This window comes from Bombina bombina, chromosome 1 (assembly GCF_027579735.1).
Source record: "Bombina bombina isolate aBomBom1 chromosome 1, aBomBom1.pri, whole genome shotgun sequence".
Lineage (NCBI taxonomy): Eukaryota > Metazoa > Chordata > Amphibia > Anura > Bombinatoridae > Bombina > Bombina bombina.
The window spans coordinates 49,734,305-49,757,303 of NC_069499.1; the positions used below are offsets into that span (position 1 = coordinate 49,734,305).

At 39.3% G+C, this 22,999-nt stretch overlaps 1 protein-coding gene across 1 annotated transcript in view; it reads left to right on the plus strand.

Annotated features, from left to right (window-relative positions):
- SEL1L (SEL1L adaptor subunit of ERAD E3 ubiquitin ligase) overlaps positions 1-22,999 on the plus strand; it is a 63,740-nt gene that overhangs the window by 6,187 nt on the left and 34,554 nt on the right. The window contains exons 3-14 of the mRNA XM_053697344.1: positions 229-589; positions 7,458-7,625; positions 14,412-14,517; positions 15,555-15,717; positions 16,443-16,496; positions 16,572-16,631; positions 16,726-16,807; positions 20,495-20,649; positions 20,922-20,978; positions 22,203-22,271; positions 22,625-22,702; positions 22,824-22,886. Of these exons, the coding sequence (XP_053553319.1) occupies positions 229-589; positions 7,458-7,625; positions 14,412-14,517; positions 15,555-15,717; positions 16,443-16,496; positions 16,572-16,631; positions 16,726-16,807; positions 20,495-20,649; positions 20,922-20,978; positions 22,203-22,271; positions 22,625-22,702; positions 22,824-22,886 (1,416 nt within the window). The remainder of the gene's footprint in view (positions 1-228; positions 590-7,457; positions 7,626-14,411; positions 14,518-15,554; positions 15,718-16,442; positions 16,497-16,571; positions 16,632-16,725; positions 16,808-20,494; positions 20,650-20,921; positions 20,979-22,202; positions 22,272-22,624; positions 22,703-22,823; positions 22,887-22,999) is intronic.

The window sequence follows — 22,999 nt, forward strand, 5'->3', positions numbered from 1 at the left end:
ATTTGTTTCCAGAAGGAACCTTCAAATAGGTAATTCCTCCGAAAACGAAACCTTCATCTGTAAACAAATGCACAGCTATTCTTCAGTATTATTTGATTCAGCTGTTATATTCTGATTTTAAAATGCTGCTTACAAGACTGATTCTAATTTTAATATTATGCCAAATGTTTGTGCGTTCCTGGCAGTGTGTTTTTAATATTATTTTTTTTTTCTTCCTTATCTCCTCAGCCAGTACCCATGGAAGACCAGCAATTGGAGTACCCCAATGTAGCCGAGATGGATATTGTGCAAGTTCCTGAATTAATGCAAGAGGACAGTGACGAAACCTCAGAGACTGAGCTTATTCTTCCAGAGGACACTTTTCATGAGTCTGACGTAATTTCCGAGGAGACTCAGGAACCTTTAGTGCAATCAAGTAGTGAGTTTAACTCTCCGCATGATGTGGAGTTTGATAAAATAAGTGATGCAGTCACGGACAGCTCATTGGGCAAAGATACAGATTCTCATCAGATGGGGACAGCTAATGATCCCGAAACCGATACCCAGAAAACAGAGAGTGATACCCCAAAAGCAGAACTACAAAAAACAGGTAACCAGAGAGGAAAATGAGAAGATGCTCCCTGTGCATTTACATTATTTAAAGTAGAATAAAAACCGCATGACAATTTAACCCCCTTAAAAGAGGTTTTTCCGTTCATAAATGACACAGGCAATTTTTGGCATTTTTGCTCAGTATTCGCATCATAATTGTCTGTTCTCTTGTTAAAAGGATAGAAAGGTCAACATTGAAATGTGCATTTCAGTTTTAAATATAATAAATTTTGCCATGTACTTCCACCTGTACACCAGTATTCAAGCTCAGTGCCGACAGTTGTGTGTTTTGTGTCTGTGAAGACCTCTTTTGTGTCATGCACGCTACTGCTGACTCTCTGTAAAGGTGCACAGGCTCACAGCATATTTCCGTATGCTGCTGGAAAACAGTAATAACTTTTATTAGGAGCATTTTTGCTAATGGAAGTATATTGCAAAAATTATTCTATTTAAAACTGAAATGCACATTTCTTTTTGACATTTCTATCCCTTTAAAGTGATTGTAAAAATTAATGAATTAAAGCCAAGTATCAAATAAAACAGGGGCACTTTAGTTCATTAAAGTTTACAATGATGCATATTTTTTAAAAGGCTTACCTTTTGTGTTATGGTAAACATAAACACCACACCTCAGACTTTCTTTCGCATATCGATGACGAATCCGGCTTCCTCCAATCGTTGCATTGCCCCACCAACTGGACGGCAAAGGGGGCACACAAAGGATTGGAGGAAGCCGGATTCGTCATTGATCTGCAAAAGAAAGCAGGAGCGGAGGATCGGCATTGCGTTTACCATAACGCAAAGGTAAGTATTTTAAAAAATAAGCGTCTTTATAAACTTTAATGAATTGTGTGCCCCTGTTTTTCAGAGTATTATTTGATTTCTTTTTTATCATCTCTACAAAACTAATATACTAATATGACCACACATTCATAAGGATATTTTCCCCCTGATAATAAATCCTTTTATTGATGTAGAACAACCTATTTTCTAAATACAATATCTCTTTGAACAAACAATAAGAATTATGTATATGTATGATCAGGTGAAAGAAAGTGTTTACAGTAACCGCTAACTCCAAATGGAATTCCATGTAAAAGGTTTATTTTATGTTGTAGTACAACTTTGAAATGCAGTTTATTTTTCTATTTTGCCTGCTTTCCCTGTAATTTAAAGAGAGAGAGGCATCTCAGAACCCTGATCGTCCTACATGCTGCACAGTGATTGTTTAATATATAGGAGCTAATGTATCTCTGTCTCTAATTGGCTACCACAAAGGAGATAAGCTAAACAATACTTTTCAAGGGATGTGTCCTGGGCTACAAAAAATACATTTTTGCTTGCAATTAGGGTTGCACCGATACCAATACTAGTATCGGTATTGGTGCCGATACCAAGTATTTGCATGAGTACTTGTACTCGTGAAAATGCACCGATACTTAAACCGATACCTCCAATTCCTACCCATACGCCATCTTGTGGCGTTTTTTCAAACTGCATGTTCCCATTTCATTTTAAGCTGAAGTGGAGACTTAACTAAAAATTGTTCACTTCTGTTCTGCCAATACAAATTGCTGTTATTTGTATTATTGTACATCAGAGCTGTGCTCCAAAAGCTGCTACTTTACAGCTGGAAGCCTACCTGGGAGAGATCACTGTACCTCATTCAGACAAACCCCTGATGTACTGGGCAGTTAAAGGGACACTCAATCAAAATTAAACTTTCATTATTCAGATAGAGCATGCTATTTTAAACAACTTTCCAATTTACTTCCATTAACTACAGGGAGTGCAGAATTATTAGGCAAGTTGTATTTTTGAGGATTAATTTTATTATTGAACAACAACCATGTTCTCAATGAACCCAAAAAACTCATTAATATCAAATCTGAAGTTTTGGAAGTAGTTTTTAGTTTGTTTTTAGTTATAGCTATTTTAGGGGGATATCTGTGTGTGCAGGTGACTATTACTGTGCATAAATATTAGGCAACTTAACAAAAAACAAATATATACCCATTTCAATTATTTATTTTTACCAGTGAAACCAATATAACATCTCAACATTCACAAATATACATTTCTGACATTCAAAAACAAATCAGTGACCAATATAGCCACCTTTCTTTGCAAGGACACTCAAAAGCCTGCCATCCATGGATTCTGTCAGTGTTTTGATCTGTTCACCATCAACATTGCGTGCAGCAGCAACCACAGCCTCCCAGACACTGTTCAGAGAGGTGTACTGTTTTCCCTCCTTGTAAATCTCACATTTGATGATGGACCACAGGTTCTCAATGGGGTTCAGATCAGGTGAACAAGGAGGCCATGTCATTAGATTTTCTTCTTTTATACCCTTTCTTGCCAGCCACGCTGTGGAGTACTTGGACGCGTGTGATGGAGCATTGTCCTGCATGAAAATCATGTTTTTCTTGAAGGATGCAGACTTCTTTCTGTACCACTGCTTGAAGAAGGTGTCTTCCAGAAACTGGCAGTAGGACTGGGAGTTGAGCTTGACTCCATCCTCAACCCGAAAAGGCCCCACAAGCTCATCTTTGATGATACCAGCCCAAACCAGTACTCCACCTCCACCTTGCTGGCGTCTGATTCGGACTGGAGCTCTCTGCCCTTTACCAATCCAGCCATGGGCCCATCCATCTGGCCCATCAAGACTCACTCTCATTTCATCAGTCCATAAAACCTTAGAAAAATCAGTCTTGAGATATTTCTTGGCCCAGTCTTGACGTTTCAGCTTGTGTGTCTTGTTCAGTGGTGGTCGTCTTTCAGCCTTTCTTACCTTGGCCATGTCTCTGAGTATTGCACTCCAGTGATGTTGCAGCTCTGAAATATGGCCAAACTGGTGGCATCTTGGCAGCTGCACGCTTGACTTTTCTCAGTTCATGGGCAGTTATTTTGCGCCTTGGTTTTTCCACACGCTTCTTGCGACCCTGTTGACTATTTTGAATGAAACCCTTGATTGTTCGATGATCACGCTTCAGAAGCTTTGCAATTTTAAGAGTGCTGCATCCCTCTGCAAGATATCTCACTATTTTTGACTTTTCTGAGCCTGTCAAGTCCTTCTTTTGACCCATTTTGCCAAAGGAAAGGAAGTTGCCTAATAATTATGCACACCTGATATAGGGTGTTGATGTCATTAGACCACACCCCTTCTCATTACAGAGATGCACATCACCTAATATGCTTAATTGGTAGTAGGCTTTCGAGCCTATACAGCTTGGAGTAAGACAACATGCATAAAGAGGATGATGTGGTCAAAATACTCATTTGCCTAATAATTCTGCACTCCCTGTAAATGTGCACTGTCTTTTTATATTTAAACTTTTTGAGTCACCAGCTCCTACTGAGCATGTGCAAGAATAAGTGTGTATGCATTTGTGAATGGCTGATGGCTGTCACATGGTACGTGTATGCATTTGTGATTGGCAGATGGCTGTCACATGGTACAGGGGGAGTGGAAAAAGACATAACTTTTAAAGTTGTCAGAAAAAAATTCTACTACTCATTTGAAGTTCAGACTAAGTGCTATTGCATTGTCTTGTTATCTTGCATTTGTTGATTATGCAAATCTACTGTGTTGACTGGTCCTTTAATAAACTGAGATTTAATGGCCCAAAAATATATTTTTGCCCCATGCAATAGTGTGAAAAGTGAGACTGTTCAGCCTAGCGTCAAACGTCCTTACTGATAGCAGAAACCGTGGCCGGACTTTTGGCCGACGGACACTTGGCCGATGGACATTTGGCCGAAACACAAGTGGCTGTCAGATAACAGTCCGGCCACGAGATAGATAGATTAGATAGATAGATACATAGATTAGATAGATCAATAGATGCAATAGATACATTTGATAGATAATTTCCCAGACAGAGAATTACAAAACGTGCGGCCTGGGACCCATGGTAAGGTTCCCAGAGGCAGTTGCGGCGCCCAAGGCTCTGATTAGAACAGAGCACTCTGGAACGTATCTGTCCTCGGCCGAAATCGGAATATTCTTTAGCTTTCTGTCCGTCGGCCAAATGTCCTTCTGCATTTTGTCAGACCACCAGCAGAAACAGACTTTTATAGCTGAACATGCAGAGATGCTTCTGTTCCTTAATATGAACTTGCCACTAACTTTATTATTTCAAAATGTCTTTTGAGATACAGTTCATAATTATAAAGAAGCAATCCTAAATCATTAGTCTGTATTGTGCTTGGTAAGCTGTCATGACATTAAAAAAAAAGTATCGGTAATATCAGATCTCCTTATTTTATAACTTTCTGTGCTTCTTTATATTCTCTCTGTTTACCAAAGCCCAATACTTAGGGGGCGATTTATCAAGCTGAGGCGCACATACGCGCCCCTGTCCACCGCAGCTCACCGTTGTCAGGTTCTCTTGTAAGACCCTGCAGTTTTAGGGCTCAATGGCTGGCGAAAGCCTTTGATAAATCGACCCCCTTAGAAAAAATTGATTTAAAATTGTATTACTTATTTCTATCCCCCCTCCCATTGGGAGTGTAATTTCTTTTGCTGGATTTGTTTACATAGCTTTTCTGTAGGCCAATACTTAAAGGGACACTGAAACCAATTTTTTTCTTTTGTGATTCAGATAGAGCATGCGATTTTAAGCAACTTTCTAATTTACTCTTATCATTTTTTCTTATTTATCTTGCTATCTTTATTTGAAAAAGAAGGCATCTAAGTTATTTTTTGGTTCAGTACGATGGACAGCACTTGTTTGTTGGTGGATGAATTTATCCACTAATCAGCAAGAACAACCCAGGTTGTTCACCAAAAATGGTCCGGCATCTAAACTTACATTCTTGCTTTTAAAATAAAGATACCAAGAGAATGAAGAAAATTGCTTAAAATTGCATTCTCTATCTGAATCACGAAAGAAAAAATTTGGCTTCAGTGTCCCTTTTTAAGTATAGAAACTTTCAGTATAGGCAGGGATATCATAGGCAAAAAAACACTATTATGCTAAAATAAAAATAAGAGCCATTTGTAAACAATGTAATACACTTCAGCAGGTAAAATGGATCATTGGGAACAAATTAAAGGGACAGTTTACCCACAAATGTTTAACCCTTTAATTCCCAAGAATCTGTTTTCCCTGCTTAATTGTTATTACCTGCTTATTGTTATTGTTTACCCTAAGTATTGAGCTTTGGTTTACAGACAAATATAAGACAAGGAAGCAAGTAATGACATAATGAGATCTAATTTTACCTGCAAGCTCAACCCATTGTAATAAGCTGTGGTTCCAAAGCATAAAACCAGTTATTTCATATACACAAACACGGAAATAAATTAAGGGAAAACATATTTACAGTATACTGTCCCTTCAAAGGGGGGAAATAATTAGGGTACACTGTCCCTTTTATTGTTCCTATTATTATGTTTTGGTAAAGTTCTAATTGTCTACAATCAAAAATAAATGAATTCTGCTTCCTGAAACAATTCCTTGGATTATGCAGTTGGTATAAAACTTAAAAGTAACTTGGGTTAATTGTTAACGCATCTTTTTGGGTTGAGCAACTTGTACAGAGGATTTCATCAGCTTGTTTCCTCCGATGTGAAACCTCCATCTGCCATGCTTGATTGGCACAACCTCAGCAGCCTCTTCAGGTGTAGGGGGTGTGTCCTTTTCCCTTCTCATTTCATTGGACCACGACGCTGTTTCATGTAAACACTGAAAATGCTGTGGTCTTTATAACGCAATGTGCAGTTTCATTTCATCTTTTTAAAGTGACATGCAAGTCAAAATTAAATGTTCACGGTTCTAATAGGGCCTTCTATTTTATTAGACTTTTCAACTTACTTGCATAATTTTACTTCATTCGCTTGGTATCCTTTGTTAAAAACATACATTGGTAAGCTCAGTAGCAGCAGTTCCCCGCTGGGTGCTTGCTGGTGATTTGGTGGCTACGCACATGTCTCGTCGTTGGCTTACCAGATATGTCCAGTAAATAACCATTTTTAGCTAGCTCCCAGTAGTGCATTATCATCTGCTAGCTCCTAGTAGTGCCCTGTTGCTGTAGACCTGACTTTTTGTTAAACACATCAAACATTTTGTTTGTGCACTGTTGCTTGCATATAATACAGGGTATTTGCAATTGAATGTCCCTTTTTAAAGGGACACTGAACTCAATTTTTTTTTCTTTCATGATTCAGACAGAGCATGCAACTTTCTAATATACTCCTATTATCATTTTTACTTTGTTCTCTTGATATCTTTATTTGAAAAATCAGGAATGTAAGCTTACGAGCCAGCCCATTTGCGGTTCAGCACCCTGGGTAGCGTTTGCTGATTGGTGGCTACATTTAGACATGAAGCGCTACCCAGGTGCTGAACCAAAGATGGCGCCAGCTGGTAAGCTTTTATTCCTGCTTTTTCATATAACGATACCAAGAGAACGAAGAAATTTGATAATAGGAGTAAACTAGAAAGTTGCTCAAAATTGCATGTTCTATCTGAATCATAAAATAATTTGGGTACAGTATCCCTTTTAAGTCAGGGCTTGGCAAATCCAGGGGGCCAGTAGCTCTTATTTGTTATCCTCCATAGATCTATATACAAATACCACTGTCTGGCTCCTAAATATTCTTACTGGCTCCTAAATTGTAAACAGAGATTTGTCGACCCCTGCTTTAAGTTGTGTTGAAGAAATATGCTTTTTAGATCAAGGTGCAGCGAACGGCAAAAACCACAATATATTGTTCCTGTACCTTTTTACAGAATGCCCTAAATCCTGAGGAACAGAATAACATGTATGTCCATGTACATTTGTGCATTGAGATTTGGGCTTGGGTTTTGTTGTATTGTGTACAAGACAATAAAGTAATGCGTATGTTTATAATGCAGTAATCACAGCCGTGGGAGGCACTGCCGCCGGAGAGCCCTGCCACTTCCCCTTCTTATTCTTGGACAAGGAATACTCGGAATGCACATCAGATGGAAGAAAGGACGGGCGACTTTGGTGCGCAACCACCTACAACTACCAGAATGACCGGAAGTGGGGATTTTGTGAAAGTGAGTTTTCTGGGCACATTTCTTATTGTGTACAAGAAGACACGCACATTACTAAAATAATCAGATTTATCAAATTGTCCTGTTTAAATCAGGATATTCTTACTCAGTTTAACAGGACATTACGCTTAACACATCTGTCAAGTATATGCAGGAGTAGTATTTAAACTTTTTTTTTTCTTGCATAAAAACAATTCTCACATCTATTGATGAGAATTGAAATGCCATAAGCGTAAAAACAAAACAAAAAGATTTTAGTTAGTTTTTTTAGCAACCTTAATATATTTGTGTTTGTTTTAATTAAAAAATATATATATATTTTATTTTAGAAACCACAAAGAGAACTTTTTTTGTTCCTTTTTTAATTTTACAATTTTTTTCAGTAGTTGGAATAAATCCGGTTTTAGCAGGAGCTTGAGGGCCACAGTTAATGCTATTTTCTTTTCCGTATATCTGGGTGGGGCAGTATAATATAACATTTTGTTATTTATGTTTCTTAAAGGGATTGAAAGGTCAAAAATGAATTATGCATGGGTACATTTCAATTTGAAATATAATCATTTTTGCAATATACTTTCATTAGCAAAACTACTTCTAGTAAAAGTTCTGTTTTTTTCCCAGTGGCATACGCACATATGCTGTAATGGCCTGTGTACCAGTATTCAAACACCACACCTTGGCAGAGAGTCAGCAGTGACTGTATGACTACAGAAGTAATACACACCACCGCCAGCTTGGTGTTTGAATACTCGTGCACAGGCACTCACAGGATATGTGCGTATCCTGCAGAAAAACCGTAATAGATTCTACTAGAAGCATATTTGCTGATGAACGTATATTTGATACAAAAAAATGCTTCTATTTCAAATTGAAATGCAGCCATGCACATTTCATGTTTGATCTTTCTATTCCTTTAAGCATAAATGAATTGCACAAATTATCATTAAATCAATTTTGTTACATTATGCAACAAGCATTGACATATTTTATATATTTTTTTAGATTAGTTAATATTCGCTTAATAATGTCATATATATATAATGCCAAGATGAGCACTCTCACTTCCAGATTCAGCTGCCAGGGTGCTAGTGGGTAGTATATAATGGTAGCAAAAACTTGCACTCACTGGTCTTTTCAAACACCAAACATTTATTGTGACGTTTCGGAGACAAAGTATCCCCTTCCTCAGACGTCTGAGGAAGGGGATACTTTGTCTCCGAATCGTCACAATAAATGTTTGGTGTTTGAAAAGACCAGTGAGTGCAAGTTTTTCAAGTTTTTGCTACATATATATATAAAAAAATTAAAATGGACTTAATGAATTTCTAATTAGTTTTCTGTCTTTTTATCTATATTGTTATCAGCATGCCATGGTATTAAATGTTTTATTCATCGGTACAACATCCACTGTTGACACCAGGCAGGATGTGACAATCCTATAATATAAAAGGCCAAGTGTGTTTGTCCGAAGCTGTCATGCACTGTAGAGACTGCGCAAGGACAAACACACCTGGCCTTCAACAGACTAACCTCCTGGCATCTGGGTCCGACCAGGTGTGAGGGGGCGTGGGTGGGGCCTGGCATGACAGGGCTGGGCGGACCCGGCGTGTCACAGGCAGGTCCATGTGTGACATGGGCGGGGCCGTGCAGATGTGAGAGCTCAAAACAGAGGGGGGAGGGAGAGCAAGAGAGAGAGCAAAAGGGAGATGGGGGGGGAGAGAGAGAGCAAAAGGGAGATGGGGGGGGGAGAGAGAGAGCAAAAGGGAGATGGGGGGGGGGAGAGAGAGAGAGCAAAAGGGAGGGGGGGAGAGAGAGCAAAAGGGAGATGGGGGGGGGGGGGAGAGAGAGCAAAAGGGAGATGGGGGGGGGGAGAGAGAGCAAAAGGGAGATGGGGGGGGGGAGAGAGAGAAAAAGGGAGATGGGGGGGAGAGAGCAAAAGGGAGATGGGGGGGGGGGGGAGAGCAAAAGGGAGATGGGGGGGTAGAGAGAGCAAAAGGGAGATGGGGGGGGGGGAGAGAGAGCAAAAGGGAGATATGGGGGGGAGAGAGAGCAAAAGGGAGATATGGGGGGGAGAGAGAGCAAAAGGGAGATGGGGGGGGGAGAGAGAGAGCAAAAGGGAGATATGGGGGGGGGAGAGAGAGAGAGCAAAAGGGAGATGGGGGGGGAGAGAGAGAGCAAAAGGGGAGGGGGGGAGAGAGAGAGAGAAAAAGGGGAGGGGGGGAAGAGGGAGAGCAAAAGGGAGGGGGGGGGAGAGAGAGAGCAAAAGGAAGGGGGGGGAGAGAGAGAGCATAAGGAAGGGGGGGGAGAGAGAGAGCATAAGGGAGGTGGGGGAGAGAGAGAGCAAAAGGGAGGGGGGGGGAGAGAGAGAGCAAAAGGGAGGGGGGGAGAGAGAGCAAAAGGGAGGGGGGAGAGAGAGAGAGAGCAAAAGAGAGGGGGGGAGAGGGAGAGAGAGAAAAAGAGAGGGGGGGGAGAGAGAGTAAAAGAGAAGGGGGCAGAGAGAGAGAGTAAGGGTTGGAATCGCTGTACTGCAAAAAATGGCCCGTGTACACAGTCTTTAGGACTACTTCTTATATTCTAGTAATGCTTCCAGTATGGAGACGGACAAGGCAACGGTTATACCAAGAAATGTTTTTTCATCTTCTCGGTTTTCTGTGTCTGTGCTAATTGTGGAATATGGAATTTCTGGCTTTCTTGTTTGGCAGGAGCAGAATGTAGAGTAGTCAGCAGTGCAATATGCTTAGTTATCATTTATTTATAAAGTGACAATATATCAGTGATGTGCCATAAGTGAATAATAATAATCTTTGTGCCACTTAGTGCAACTACAATATAAATTGTGCACGTACAAATTCTGCCCATGAAACTGCTTAATGCTGTCTGCAGCTTGGTCCTGTTACATGATGCTATAGCTGACAGAATAATAAACATAGTAATACACATATGACTGTTAGGAAGAAATCATAGGCAGACACATGGTGATACATAAAATGGAACTATAAAATTAGTGTAATTACTACAGAGAATTTGTTTTCCAGATTGGTGGTTTGACAGACACAGGGCTAGTTTCTATTGAGGGGGTAAAGTTTGAAAACTGGTGGCAACATAAAAATTCTCCATAGACTTTAATGGAGATAAATGTTTTTGCCACCAGTTTCCAAACTTAAAAAAAGAGAAAAAATGGTGTGCCCAAGCATACACAAGAATCCCATAGGGGGCACTTCCTACTTACTCCAGAGTTAAAAGTTAAACAATACAAACAAATTGAAAATAAAGTCCATATAATCCAGAACAGGCAGCTCTCTGTCAAAGGATGGTCGAATCCTGGTACTTGACAATCTTCAGAAAGATAAACAGAGGCGCCGCAATGGCCTAGTACCACCCAAACAGATTATATAAATGGAGAAAGTTGGAAAAATACTCACAAGTGCACCCAATGGTGGTGCTAAGGTGGGCTCGAGCTTTGCAGTAGTCCAGCTCACTGTTGCCAATTGACAGTCATGTTAGGTCTGGAACACTTGAGAAGGTAATCCCATTATCTGTGTATAGATAAAGAGCAAACAAACATAGCCCAGTACTGTGTAGACAGGGTCAGCAGAATAGAAGACAAATTAATGTAATTGCAGGATAGAGAGCACCTCCAGGTGTAGTAAGAGCAGGCTGGGACTTCACAGCCTCCCAGCTGACTGCACTCCACAGTAAGCAGTGAAATAAAATCCCCCCCCAAAAATTAAAAAAATCCCAAAGTGGTATTACAATGAACACCACTAAAACAGCAAGTGTATAAATAAAAACAATAACTTTATTAAAAGCAACGCGTTTCTCAGCCTCTGCAAGGGCTGTTTCCTCAGGCTATACATAAAATAAATTAAATGCACTTGCTATATAAAGGGATAAAAAAGCTCTGATAGGTTAAACAATTAATTAAAATCACCTGTGTGTGTCATCAGTAGGTAATTAGTTGACATAGTAACCATAGTAAACAATGACCTCACATGAGAGATTTAACATTGATTATACATAAGAGAGTTGTGAAAGTTTAACAATCTACATACATGGGCCCACAATTCAAAACAAGAAAAAAGGAAAAATCTTGTTTGCCCATAGGCATTGCAATCTTATGCTTCTGTTTGCAAATAAAAAACACAGAAATCACACATATACTAAATGGCACTATAAAAAACAGACCCCCACAGTCACAAAATGCAATGTTCTATGTAAATGCAGACGTCTACACTGTGTACAGAATATATTGACCCTACTTGTAAAATAATGTATTGATTTTTTGGTAATGCTCATAACAGTAAATCACTTTTAAAAGAAGGGAAATAACACCTGCCTGGAAGAGATATGATCAAGGTCTAACTCCCCAAGTGAAATACTGTGAAATTTGAAGTCCACAAGTGTTTTTTACTAAACACCCCTGTAGCGCGGTCACCATCCGGTTCCTAAACCCTCCAGCGTCTGTCTTCATGTGGGGAGGGGTGTATATCAATCGGGGAAAGGGATATCCCAAAACTACCAATCTGGAGGGAGAGGATACCGAATACACTTTTGAAACAGCTATAGCTTTTATTAGAAGCATTTTTGCTAATGCATGTATATTACAAAATTGCTTCTGTACAATACCAAAATGCACCCATGTGCTTTCAAATTTTGGCTGGAATTTCCTTGGGCTACTTAGGCTACAAGATCAGCTGTTAGCTCGTCAGGCTCTATGTAGTTAGGATGGGATAATTTATCCATATTACTTGCGTGTTTACGCATAGCAGCCAGAGAGCCCTCTGGCCCCGCCCCCATTCGGTGTTCTCTCCCTCAAGATTGGTAGATTTGGGATATCACTTTCCCTGATTGGTATACACCCCTCCCCACATGGAGACAGAGATTCTGGAGGGTTTAGGAACCGCATGGTGACGGAACTACAGGGGTGTTTAGTAAAACACTTGTGGACTTCACATTTCACAGTATTTCACTTGGGGAGTTAGACCTTGATCATATCTCTTCCAGGCAGGTGTTATTTCCCTTCTTTTAAAAGTGATTTACTGTTATGAGTATTGCCAATAAATCAATACATTTTTTTACAAGTAGGGTCAATACATTCTGTACACAGTGTAGACGGCTGCATTTACATAGAACATTGCATTTTGTGACTGGGGGGGGGTCTTTTTTTTTTTTTTAGTGCCATTTAGTATATGTGTGGTTTCTGTGTTTTTTTATTTGCAAACAGAAGCATAAGATTGCAATGCCTATGGGCAAACAAGATTTTTTCTTGTTTTAAATTGTGGGCCCATGTATGTAGATTGTTAAACTTTCACATCTCTCTTATGTATAATCTGTTGACCTTTTTAATGCCGTTATGCCGTTGTATTCAGTCACAACGGCACTGGGCTTTAAAGCTGTTATGATGGAATACAACGTCATTGCAAACGGCTGTCCTGAAACCTACTAGGCTTGCACGATTTGATCGGGGTCTGGAGGGCGTTCCTAGTGTCTTAGGGACGCCCCCAGACCCGATCTTTTGCACGATCGCGTGATTTCAATTTGTCTACATCGGAACGCTGTTCTGATGTAGACTTTTTAACCCGGCAATGAAAGGGTTAAATCTCTCATGTGAGGTCATTGTTTACTATGTCAAATAATTACCTACTGATGACACACACAGGTGATTTTTATTAATTGTTTAACCTATCAGAGCTTTTATATCCCTTTTTATATAGCAAGTGTATTTAATTTATTTTAAGTATAGCCTGAGGAAACAGCCCCTGCAGAGGCTGAGAGATGCATTGCTTTTAATAAAGTTATTATTTTTATTTATACACTTGCTGCTTTGGTGGTGTTCATTGTAATACCATTTTGGGGATTGATTTTTTTTTTTTTTTTTTTTTTAATTCTGGGATTTTATTTCACTGCTTACTGTGGAGTGCAGTCAGCTGGGAGGCTGTGAAGTCCCAGCCTGCTCTTACTGCACCTGGAGGTGCTCTCTATCCTGCAAGTACATTCATTTGTTGCATAAAACGTTCTTATGAAGCTTAAGAGACCTCTTAGTGAATCTTTTCCAGTGAGTCAGGTTGTTACACGTCCAAAAATATAATTTTACATCCTTTCTAAAATAAATTTCTAAGCCTTTTGTACTCTAAGCAAGAGCATTTCCTAGTTTGTTTTCGTAATTTTAAATGTTCAATCAAATAATGGTTTAGGCAGAATGGGACAGTTATTTTGTGTAGGGGGTATAAGACACGCAGGCACGCCCACATACATAGGCACCCCCACATACAAAGACACACGCCCACATACATAGACACACACAGGCTTGCACGCGCACATACATAGAGACATGTACACATGCGCGCGCACACACGCATACATAGAGACACGTACACGTGCGCACACACACGCATACATAGACACGTACACATGTGCGCACACACGCATACATAGAGACACGTACACATGTGCGCACACACGCATACATAGAGACACGTACACATGTGCGCGCACACACGCATACATAGAGACGCGTACACATGTGCGCACACACGCATACATAGAGACACGTACACATGTGCGCACACACACGCATACATAGAGACACGTACACATGTGCGCATACATAGAGACACGTACACATGCACGCACGCACACACATACATAGAGACACGTACACATACATAGACACACCCACATACATAGACACACGCAGGCATGCACGCACACATACATAGGCGCACATACACAAATGGGATCTTCTTTTATATTGTGTATTTATAAAGTATAGTTTTCTGTCCTCTTCAGCTGATGAACAAGCTACAAAGAGACAGCAGATGGAAGAAGCAGAGAACCTCTATGATCTGGGGATGAAGATTTTAAATGAGAGCAGCAAAAGAACACAGAAGAAAGAGTATGTGCTTACACTGCTATTGCTCTGACATTGGCACTATGATGAATATTTTATAGTTCGCTATACAGCACTGCTTGTTTGGTTGAATACCTAGAAAGTGACAACTTTATTTTTTTAAGGGGCCGGTCAAAATTAAACTTTTATGATTCAAGCAGAGCATGGGGTTTTAAACAACTTACCAGTTTACTTCATTCTGGCTATATCCTTTGTTAAAAAGCATACTTAGGTAGGCTCAGGAGCAGCAATGAACTGCTGGGAGGTAGCAGGTGATTGGTTGCTGCACGTATATGCCTCTTGTTATTGACCCAGCATATGTGTTCAGCTAGCTCCCAGTAACTTATTGCTGCTCCTGAACCTACCTAGGTTTAGTCTTTAGCAAAGGATACCATAGCTAACTTGATAATATAAATCAATTGGAGAGTTGTTTAGAATTGCACACTGTGTCCAAATCATGACGGTTTACTGTCACTTTTAATAACACTAATTGTTTAGTCCTGTTTACTTAGGCTATGACACATTTTACCATAGTAGATCTCCCCCCCCCCCCCCTTATATATACCGCTTTTTTTTTTTTTTTTTTAGGTTGTCTACAAACAAAATCAGTTAAAATTCCTAAACCTGAAATCCATATCTCATCAGACCCCTAGCCCTGTAGCCTTTCTGTCAGCCACAATAGCGGCAGTTTTCTACATTGCAAATGGCCCTATTAATATGTGCGAGCCTATAACTGATATTTATGAAGCAATGGTCTAAACCGCAGCTTCCTAAACCCTCGTTATGGATTACAATTACCCTGGTCTGATCCTGACAGGGGTGATTGGCAAGTCATGGGGCAGCATTGCACGAGTGTCCGCTTGTAGATGGTAGCTGAACAGAAATTCTATAAACACTAGGTGGCGCACTTTCATAGTGTTAGTAAGGAATCTACTGAATATGTTTCCAGGTGACTAGATTTATAGATAATTCCCAGCCTTGGCCAAGAGACAAAGCTGCTTTTGTGTATGCAGTTAATATCCATACAACCATTCCTTTTGTAGGGCCTACCAGTATTTTATGAAAGCCTCTGATATGAATCACATCAAGGCGATGGAGAAAGTCGCTTACGCGTTGCTCTTTGGGGACCCAATAAAGCAGAATATTCACGCAGCCAAGGATCTTCTAGAGAAGCTAACCGAAAATGGATCACCCAAAGGGCAAATGGTAGGAAAGTGGTGGTAATTCAGTAGGACAGGATTTAAAGATCTAAATAAACCTTCAAATGAAATATTTACATTCTGTGCAAAACTAAATGAAGTAGAAGTTATGTTTTAAAATGATCTATTTATGTTCAGACAGCAATTTTTCGATATCGCAAAAAACAACAATTTAACAGCCTCATATTTGTCTTGTGTGTAGCTACTTATATATTACACACATTCTTCACATACTTGCAGTTGCTATAAATACAATTTTCTTTTAGTGATTTACCATCTAAAATAGGTTACACAGTCAGTTTTTTATAATATTGTATTTTTTTTAATTTTTTTTTACGCTTCTTTTGTAACTTTACATGAAACAAATTAAAATGTCTTAAATCAGAGATTGATGGCTGCACATTTATGCCGCTAGTCATTGGCTCGCCCAATGTTCTCAGCTATATCCCAGTAGTGCTCGGAATCATGAAAGACAGTTTTTTGTTTTCTTGCCCCTTTAATATTTTGGCTAGAAATGCTTTGTAAGGTCGCTAAAAGCTATGCGCTTTTAATAGCATGTAGGTCCCTATCTAATGACTGTCTAGTGCTTATGAGTTTATTATTACCTTCTGTTTAGACATGATGTAATAATACGCTCATAAGCACTAGACAGTCAATCAATATAGATCTGTGTTATACCACCTATTCTTTTATTTAATTTGTAGGCTGATTATTTATATGATTATATTACAGGCTCTTGGGTTCCTTTATGCTTCTGGCCTTGGTGTGAATTCCAGCCAAGCAAAGGTAAGTTTATGTTCATCCTTAAGCGCCTCGGTGAAGCTGCTATCTAGATATCATTGTTACTTTACTGTATTTCAGGCCCTTGTTTACTACACCTTTGGGGCTCTAGGAGGGAATTTGATAGCTCACATGATTTTGGTAAGTGATGACGTAGCTGCCTCTGATCAGTAGTCACATACAGTCGGTTTCCCCTGCAAAGCCTGGAGTATTATGAGTCTCTTTCCCATTTCAGGGCTATCGATACTGGGCTGGAATTGGAGTTCTGCAAAGCTGTGAATCTGCCCTCACTCATTATCGACTAGTAGCGAACCATGGTAACTGTTAATTAGGGACCCTATAAACACTTTCAGTTTGTAATAGATGATTAATCATGTGCTGTAAAATCTTTTTTTTTTTTCACTATACTTTCATTATTTACCCCCTTTTTACATTAATTTTGACTTGAGTGTCCCTTTTAATTTAACTTTGATTCACATTAAGCAGCAATTTTAAACAACTTTCCAATTTACTTCTATTATCAAAATGTGCACAGTCTTTTTATATTTACACTTTTTGAGTCACCATCTCCTACTGGGCATGTGCAAGACTTTACAGAATATATGTATCTGCATTTGTGATTGGCTGATGGCTGTCACATGATACAGGGGGAGTGGAAATAGAAATAACCGACATTTGTCAGAAAAAAAAATCTACTCATATAAAGTTCAGACTAAGTTCTATTGCATTGTCTTGTTATCTTGCATTTGTTGTTTATGCAAATCTACTATATTTGCTTGTCCTTTCATTTAAAATTATGTGATCTTGTTTTTCCCTAATTATTAGAATTTAAAATGCACATTGCAGACTTCACAAACCTAACCCTCTATATACAGTATATATGTCTGTAATTGGCCTCCGCAGAAGAGGTTTAGATAACAAAATGCAAAACCATGCATGTTTTGCTAACATAATGACCGTGGCTAGCTGTCTTGGCAAGTGGTGGGTGGATTTTAGCTATTAAAAATAAATACAGTAGAACATATAAATGATAAACTCCAGCTTTAGAGAGTCACGGTTTAGATGGAGCGTGCAGTTTTAAGAGACTTTTCAGTTAATCCTGATAACACTTTTTATTTCATTGCCTAAACATGGCTACACACATTAGCTAGGTACCATTAGTTCATTGCTGCTTTCACTATGTGTTTAGTGCCTTTACAGGGTTTAATCGTACAGGATTTTATTATTGCCCTGTTACTTGCGTATACACTATCTTACAAAAATGAGTACACCCCTCACATTTTTGTAAATATTTTATTATATGTTTTCATGAAGAATGACACTTTGCTACAATGTAAAGTAGTGAGTACAGCATATAAAACAGTGTAAATGTGCTGTCCCCTCAAAATAACTCGACACACAGCCATTAATGTCTAAACCGTTGGCAACAAAAGTTAGTACACCCCTAAGTGGAATTGTCCAAATTGGGCCTAAAGTGTCAATATTTTGTGTGGCCACCATTATTTTCCAGCACTGCCTTAACCCTCTTGGGCATGGAGTTCACCTGAGCTTCACAGGTTGCCACTGGAGTTCTCTTCCACTCATCCATGACGCTAATCACAGAGGTGGTGGATGTTAAGAGACCTTGCACTCTCCCACCTTCCATTTGAGGATGCCCCACAGATGTTTAATATGGTTTAGGTCTGGAGACATGCTTGGCCGGTCCATCACATTTACCCTCAGCTTCTTTAGAAAGGCAGTGGTCGTTTTGGAGGTGTGTTTGGGGTCGTTATCATGTTGGAATATTGCCCTGCGGCCCAGTCTACGAAGGGTGGGGATCATGCTCTGCTTCAGTATGTCACAGTAGATGTTGGCATTCTTGGTTCCCTCAATGAGCTGTAGCTCCTCAGTGCCGTCAGCACTCATGCAGGCCTAGACCATGACACTCCCACCACCATGCTTGACTGTAGGCAAGACACACTTGTCTTTGTACTCCTCACCCGGTTGCCGCCGCACACGCTTGACACCACCTGAACCAAATACGTTTATCTTGGTCTCATCGGACCACAGGACATGATTCCAGTAATCCATGTCCTTCGTCTTCTTGTCTTCAGCAAACTGTTTGCGGGCTTTCTGGTGCATCATCTTTAGAAGAGGCTTCCTTCTGGGACGACAGCCATGCAGACCAATTTAAAGCAATGTGCGGCGTATGCTCTGAGCATTGACAGGCTGACCCCCCCACCCCTTCAACCTTTGCAACAATACTGGCAGCACTCATACGTCTTTTCCCCAAAGACAACCTCTGGATATGACGCTGAGCATGTGCACTCAACTTCTTTGGGTGACTATGACGAGGCCTGTTCTGAGTGGAACCTGTCCTGTGAAACCGCTGTATGGTCTTGCCCACCGTGCTGCAGCTCAGTTTCAGGGTCTTGGCAATCTTCTTATAGCCTAGGCCATCTTTTATGTAGAGCAACAATTCTTTTTTTCAGTTCCTCAGAGTTCTTTGCCATGAGGTGCCATGTTGAACTTCCAGTGACCAGTATAAGAGAGTGTGAGAGCTATAATACCAAATTTAACACACCTGCTCCCCATTCACACCTGAGACCTTGTAACACTAACAAGTCACATGTCACCGGGAGGAAAAATTGCTAATTGGGCCCAATTTGGACATTTCCACTTAGGGGTGTACTCACTTTTGTTGCCAACGGTTTAGACATTAATGGCTGTGTGTTGAGTTATTTTGAGGGGACAGTACATTTACACTGTTATACAGGCTGTACGCTCCCTACTTTACATTGTACCAAAGCGTAATTTCTTCAGTGTTGTCACATGAAAAGATATAAAATATTTACAAAAATGTGAGGGGTGTACTCACTTTTTTGAGATACTGTAACACTTTTAGGCCACTTTAACCCTTTACTGGTTTGCATACAAAGAGAGAAGCACTCTACCAGGAACGAACAACCGCTCACTTGTTCTATGGTGAGTTACCACCCAGGAGCAGCCTCTTTTAGCCCAGTTGTTCTTTTCACAAAGGAAAACTTTCCTGAAGTATATCAATCTGATCCCACCAAGTAAGGTCAGTCCAGCTCCAAAATACCAGGCAATTCTCCTTTGAACAAGGAACATGACAACCCCAGATGATTGTTTCGTCCTTCTTTGTGCCTCGTCAGTGAGGTGCAGCCATATTCCTTTTAAGCACACTTGGCAAGGAGTCCACATCTGGTTTCCCCCATCACCCTTAGGGAAACGTACGTCTGGGGTTTAGCCGTTTCGTTCGGAGAGGGATTGCCTGGTATTTCGGGGCTGGACTGTACTGTTAAGTCAGGATCAGACTGATATGCTTCAGGAAAGTTCTTCTGTGTGAAAGGCACTTGTTGAGCAAAAAGAGTCTGCTTCTTGGGTGGTAACTAGCCATAGAACAAGCTATTATGCTATTATTTGTTCCCAGGTTGAGCGCTTCTCTCTTTGTTTATGCAAACCCTTTACTGGTTGCTGCTGCTCTAGAGCTGATATTACCCCTTTGCAGACAATTGTATGCAAGCAATAGCGTAAATATGAAATGCTGTAACTCGTTAGATCATTTTGTTTTTGCACTTTTAAGTCACTTTAAAGTCAAAATTAAAGTTTCACGATCAGATAAAGCAATTTAATAAACAACTTTCCAATATACTTCCATTAGCCAGACGTGCACTTTTTTTTTTCTTCTCTGCACACTTGAGGCTCCAGCTCCTGCTGAGCATGTGCAATAATACATATTAAATACGTATATGTATTTTGTGATTGGCTGATGGCTGTCACATGACACAGGGGGAGGGAAAATTGTATTAACTTTGTGAAATTTGCCAGAAAATATTCTACTGCTCAAAGTAAGTGCCATAGCATTGTCTTTTTATTGTGTGTTTGTCAGTTATTCAATTCTACTGTATTTAATGGTCCTTAAAGAATAACAAATTGTAAAGTACAGGGCAATGATTAGGTGAAAGGGTAATTTGGATTTATTTTATGTTGTCTTTTTCTAGTTGCTAGTGATATATCTCTGACGGGCGGGACTGTGGTCCAAAGAATTCGGCTACCAGACGAAGTAGAGAACCCAGGCATGGCTAGCGGGATGTTAGAGGAAGATTTGATCCAGTATTACCAGTTCCTGGCTGAGAAAGGAGATGTGCAAGCTCAGGTTGGCTACATTTGATAGATAAAAACAAACTTCCTTGTGGCACAGATTATTAGATTCATGTCTCTTAACCCTTTAAAGCTGTAAATGCCAACAATGCTGGTGAGTGGCTATATATATATATATATATATATATGTGTACAGTTTAGTCATTTTATTGCTTTTTGCATAATTATGCTCAGTATTGTGTGTGTGTGTATAGAACATGCATTTTTTTCATAGCTGTGAGGTCTAATAATGGTGTTGCTGAATTCTCGTTTACATTCATTCTTTAGGTTGGTCTGGGACAGCTTCATCTGCATGGAGGGCGCGGTGTGGAGCAAAATCACCAGGTACAAACACTGAGTTCCAAGTTACATACACTGAGAAGAAAAACAGCATTTTGTATTGTATGTCACATGGCATTTAAAGTGAGAGTAAACACCAGAATTTTTGTTGTTTAAATTACCCATTTATTACCCATTCCCTAGTTTTGCATAACCAACACAGTTATAATAATACACGTTTTACTACTGTAATTACCTTGTATCTAAGCCTCTGCAGATTGCTCCCTTATTTCAGTTCTTTTGACAGACTTGAATTTTAGCCAATCGGTGCTGACTTCTAGGTAACTTCATGTGCGTGAGCTCAATGTTATATATATGACACGCATGAACTAACTCCCTCTAGTGGTGAAAAACTGTCAAAATGCATTCAGAATAGAGGCATCCTTCAAGTTCTAAGAAATTCGCATATGAACCTCCTAGGTGTAGTTTTCAACTAAGAATACCAAGAGAACAAATCAAAATTGGTGATAAAAGTAAATTTGAAAGTTGTTTAAAATGACATGCCCTATTTGAATCATGAAAGTTTATTTTGGACTTGACTGTCCCTTTAAGGGGACATTAAAGTTTTTTTTTTATTTATGCATCAGAAATTATTTGCTGCATTGTGACAGATCTACATACAAAATAAATGTTTTAAAATCAGTTAAAACTGTAATTTTGTTAGACCAATAATGTATTGTTTTACAGACCCAGAACACACCCCTTGAAATGTCTCTTGAATGTTGTTTATCCTTTGCTGACCAATTAGGGACAGACATAAATGAGCTCCTGTGCAAATCAACCAATTGCTATGGAAACCCAATCATAATTTAACATTATATATAAAAATAAATTGGGTTAATGTCCCTTTATAATATATTATATAGAATCTATATTTATAATCCTAACCCATGAACTGCACTTTTTATCGCTTATCAATTTGAGTCTGTGTGACCTTAAATGTTTTAGATATGTTCCACTGCCCAGGGGTTAAACATTTATTAGACCTTCTAGTGTAAAAAGGAATGCCCTGAGTAAAACATGTCAGACAATTGGCCAATTCATACATGTGCCACTTTGTAATTTTGAGGCGAAAACAATTTTTGACCCAATCCAAACAGAATTGTTTACAGTTTTCTCTTCAATGTATTATACTTTTTTTTTATTATTGAAACCTTTACAAAACTTCCTAGCAACCCTGTAGAGTACATTATTGTCCTTTTCTGTCCTAAACATTTTTTTTCTTTTCAGAGGGCATTTGAATACTTCAATCAAGCAGCTAATGCGGGAAACTCTCATGCAATGGCTTTCTTAGGAAAGGTACAGAATGGATTATGGATCCACCTTACAAATAGTTGATAAGATAACAATGATAAAAATGTATTACAAAGTCCACCACCCTTTGAACAACTTACAGATTGTACTTTGTTATTATATGTGGAAATACATTTTACTTTATGGTAGTGTTTATTAAATGACAAGATAACCTTGATAGTCCTTGTGTGCCAAAGAGACTATTTACCTGTTTTTTCTTTGGGTTGTTTTAAAATGATTTTATTAGTAGAAATGTAAAAGGTTTTGTGTTCTAATAGTGGGATAAATTAATAGACTGATTTGGATAATTCATATATTTATTTTTATTTCTGTATTTTAATTTCCCACTATGTGGATAGATGTACTCTGAGGGAAGTGACTCTGTGATACAGAGTAATGAAACCGCTCTTCAGTACTTCAAGAAAGCTGCAGATATGGTAAGGGTTGTTTTGTTTGTGGTGTTTTTCCCCATTAATTTGCATTTTAATTTGACACTGTGTCTGGGAAGGTGCTTAACACACTAGATCACCGGTCTCAATTCTGACTGTTTTCTCTTAGGGTAACCCTGTCGGTCAGAGTGGTCTGGGCATGGCTTATCTGTATGGTAGAGGCGTTCCTGTTGTAAGTATCCCATCTGTGGACAATAAGCTGAGGAATCTGTACTTTTGTAAATGTCAAAGGGACAGTCTACTTGAAATTTGTTATTGTTTAAGAAGATGGATAATCCCTTTATA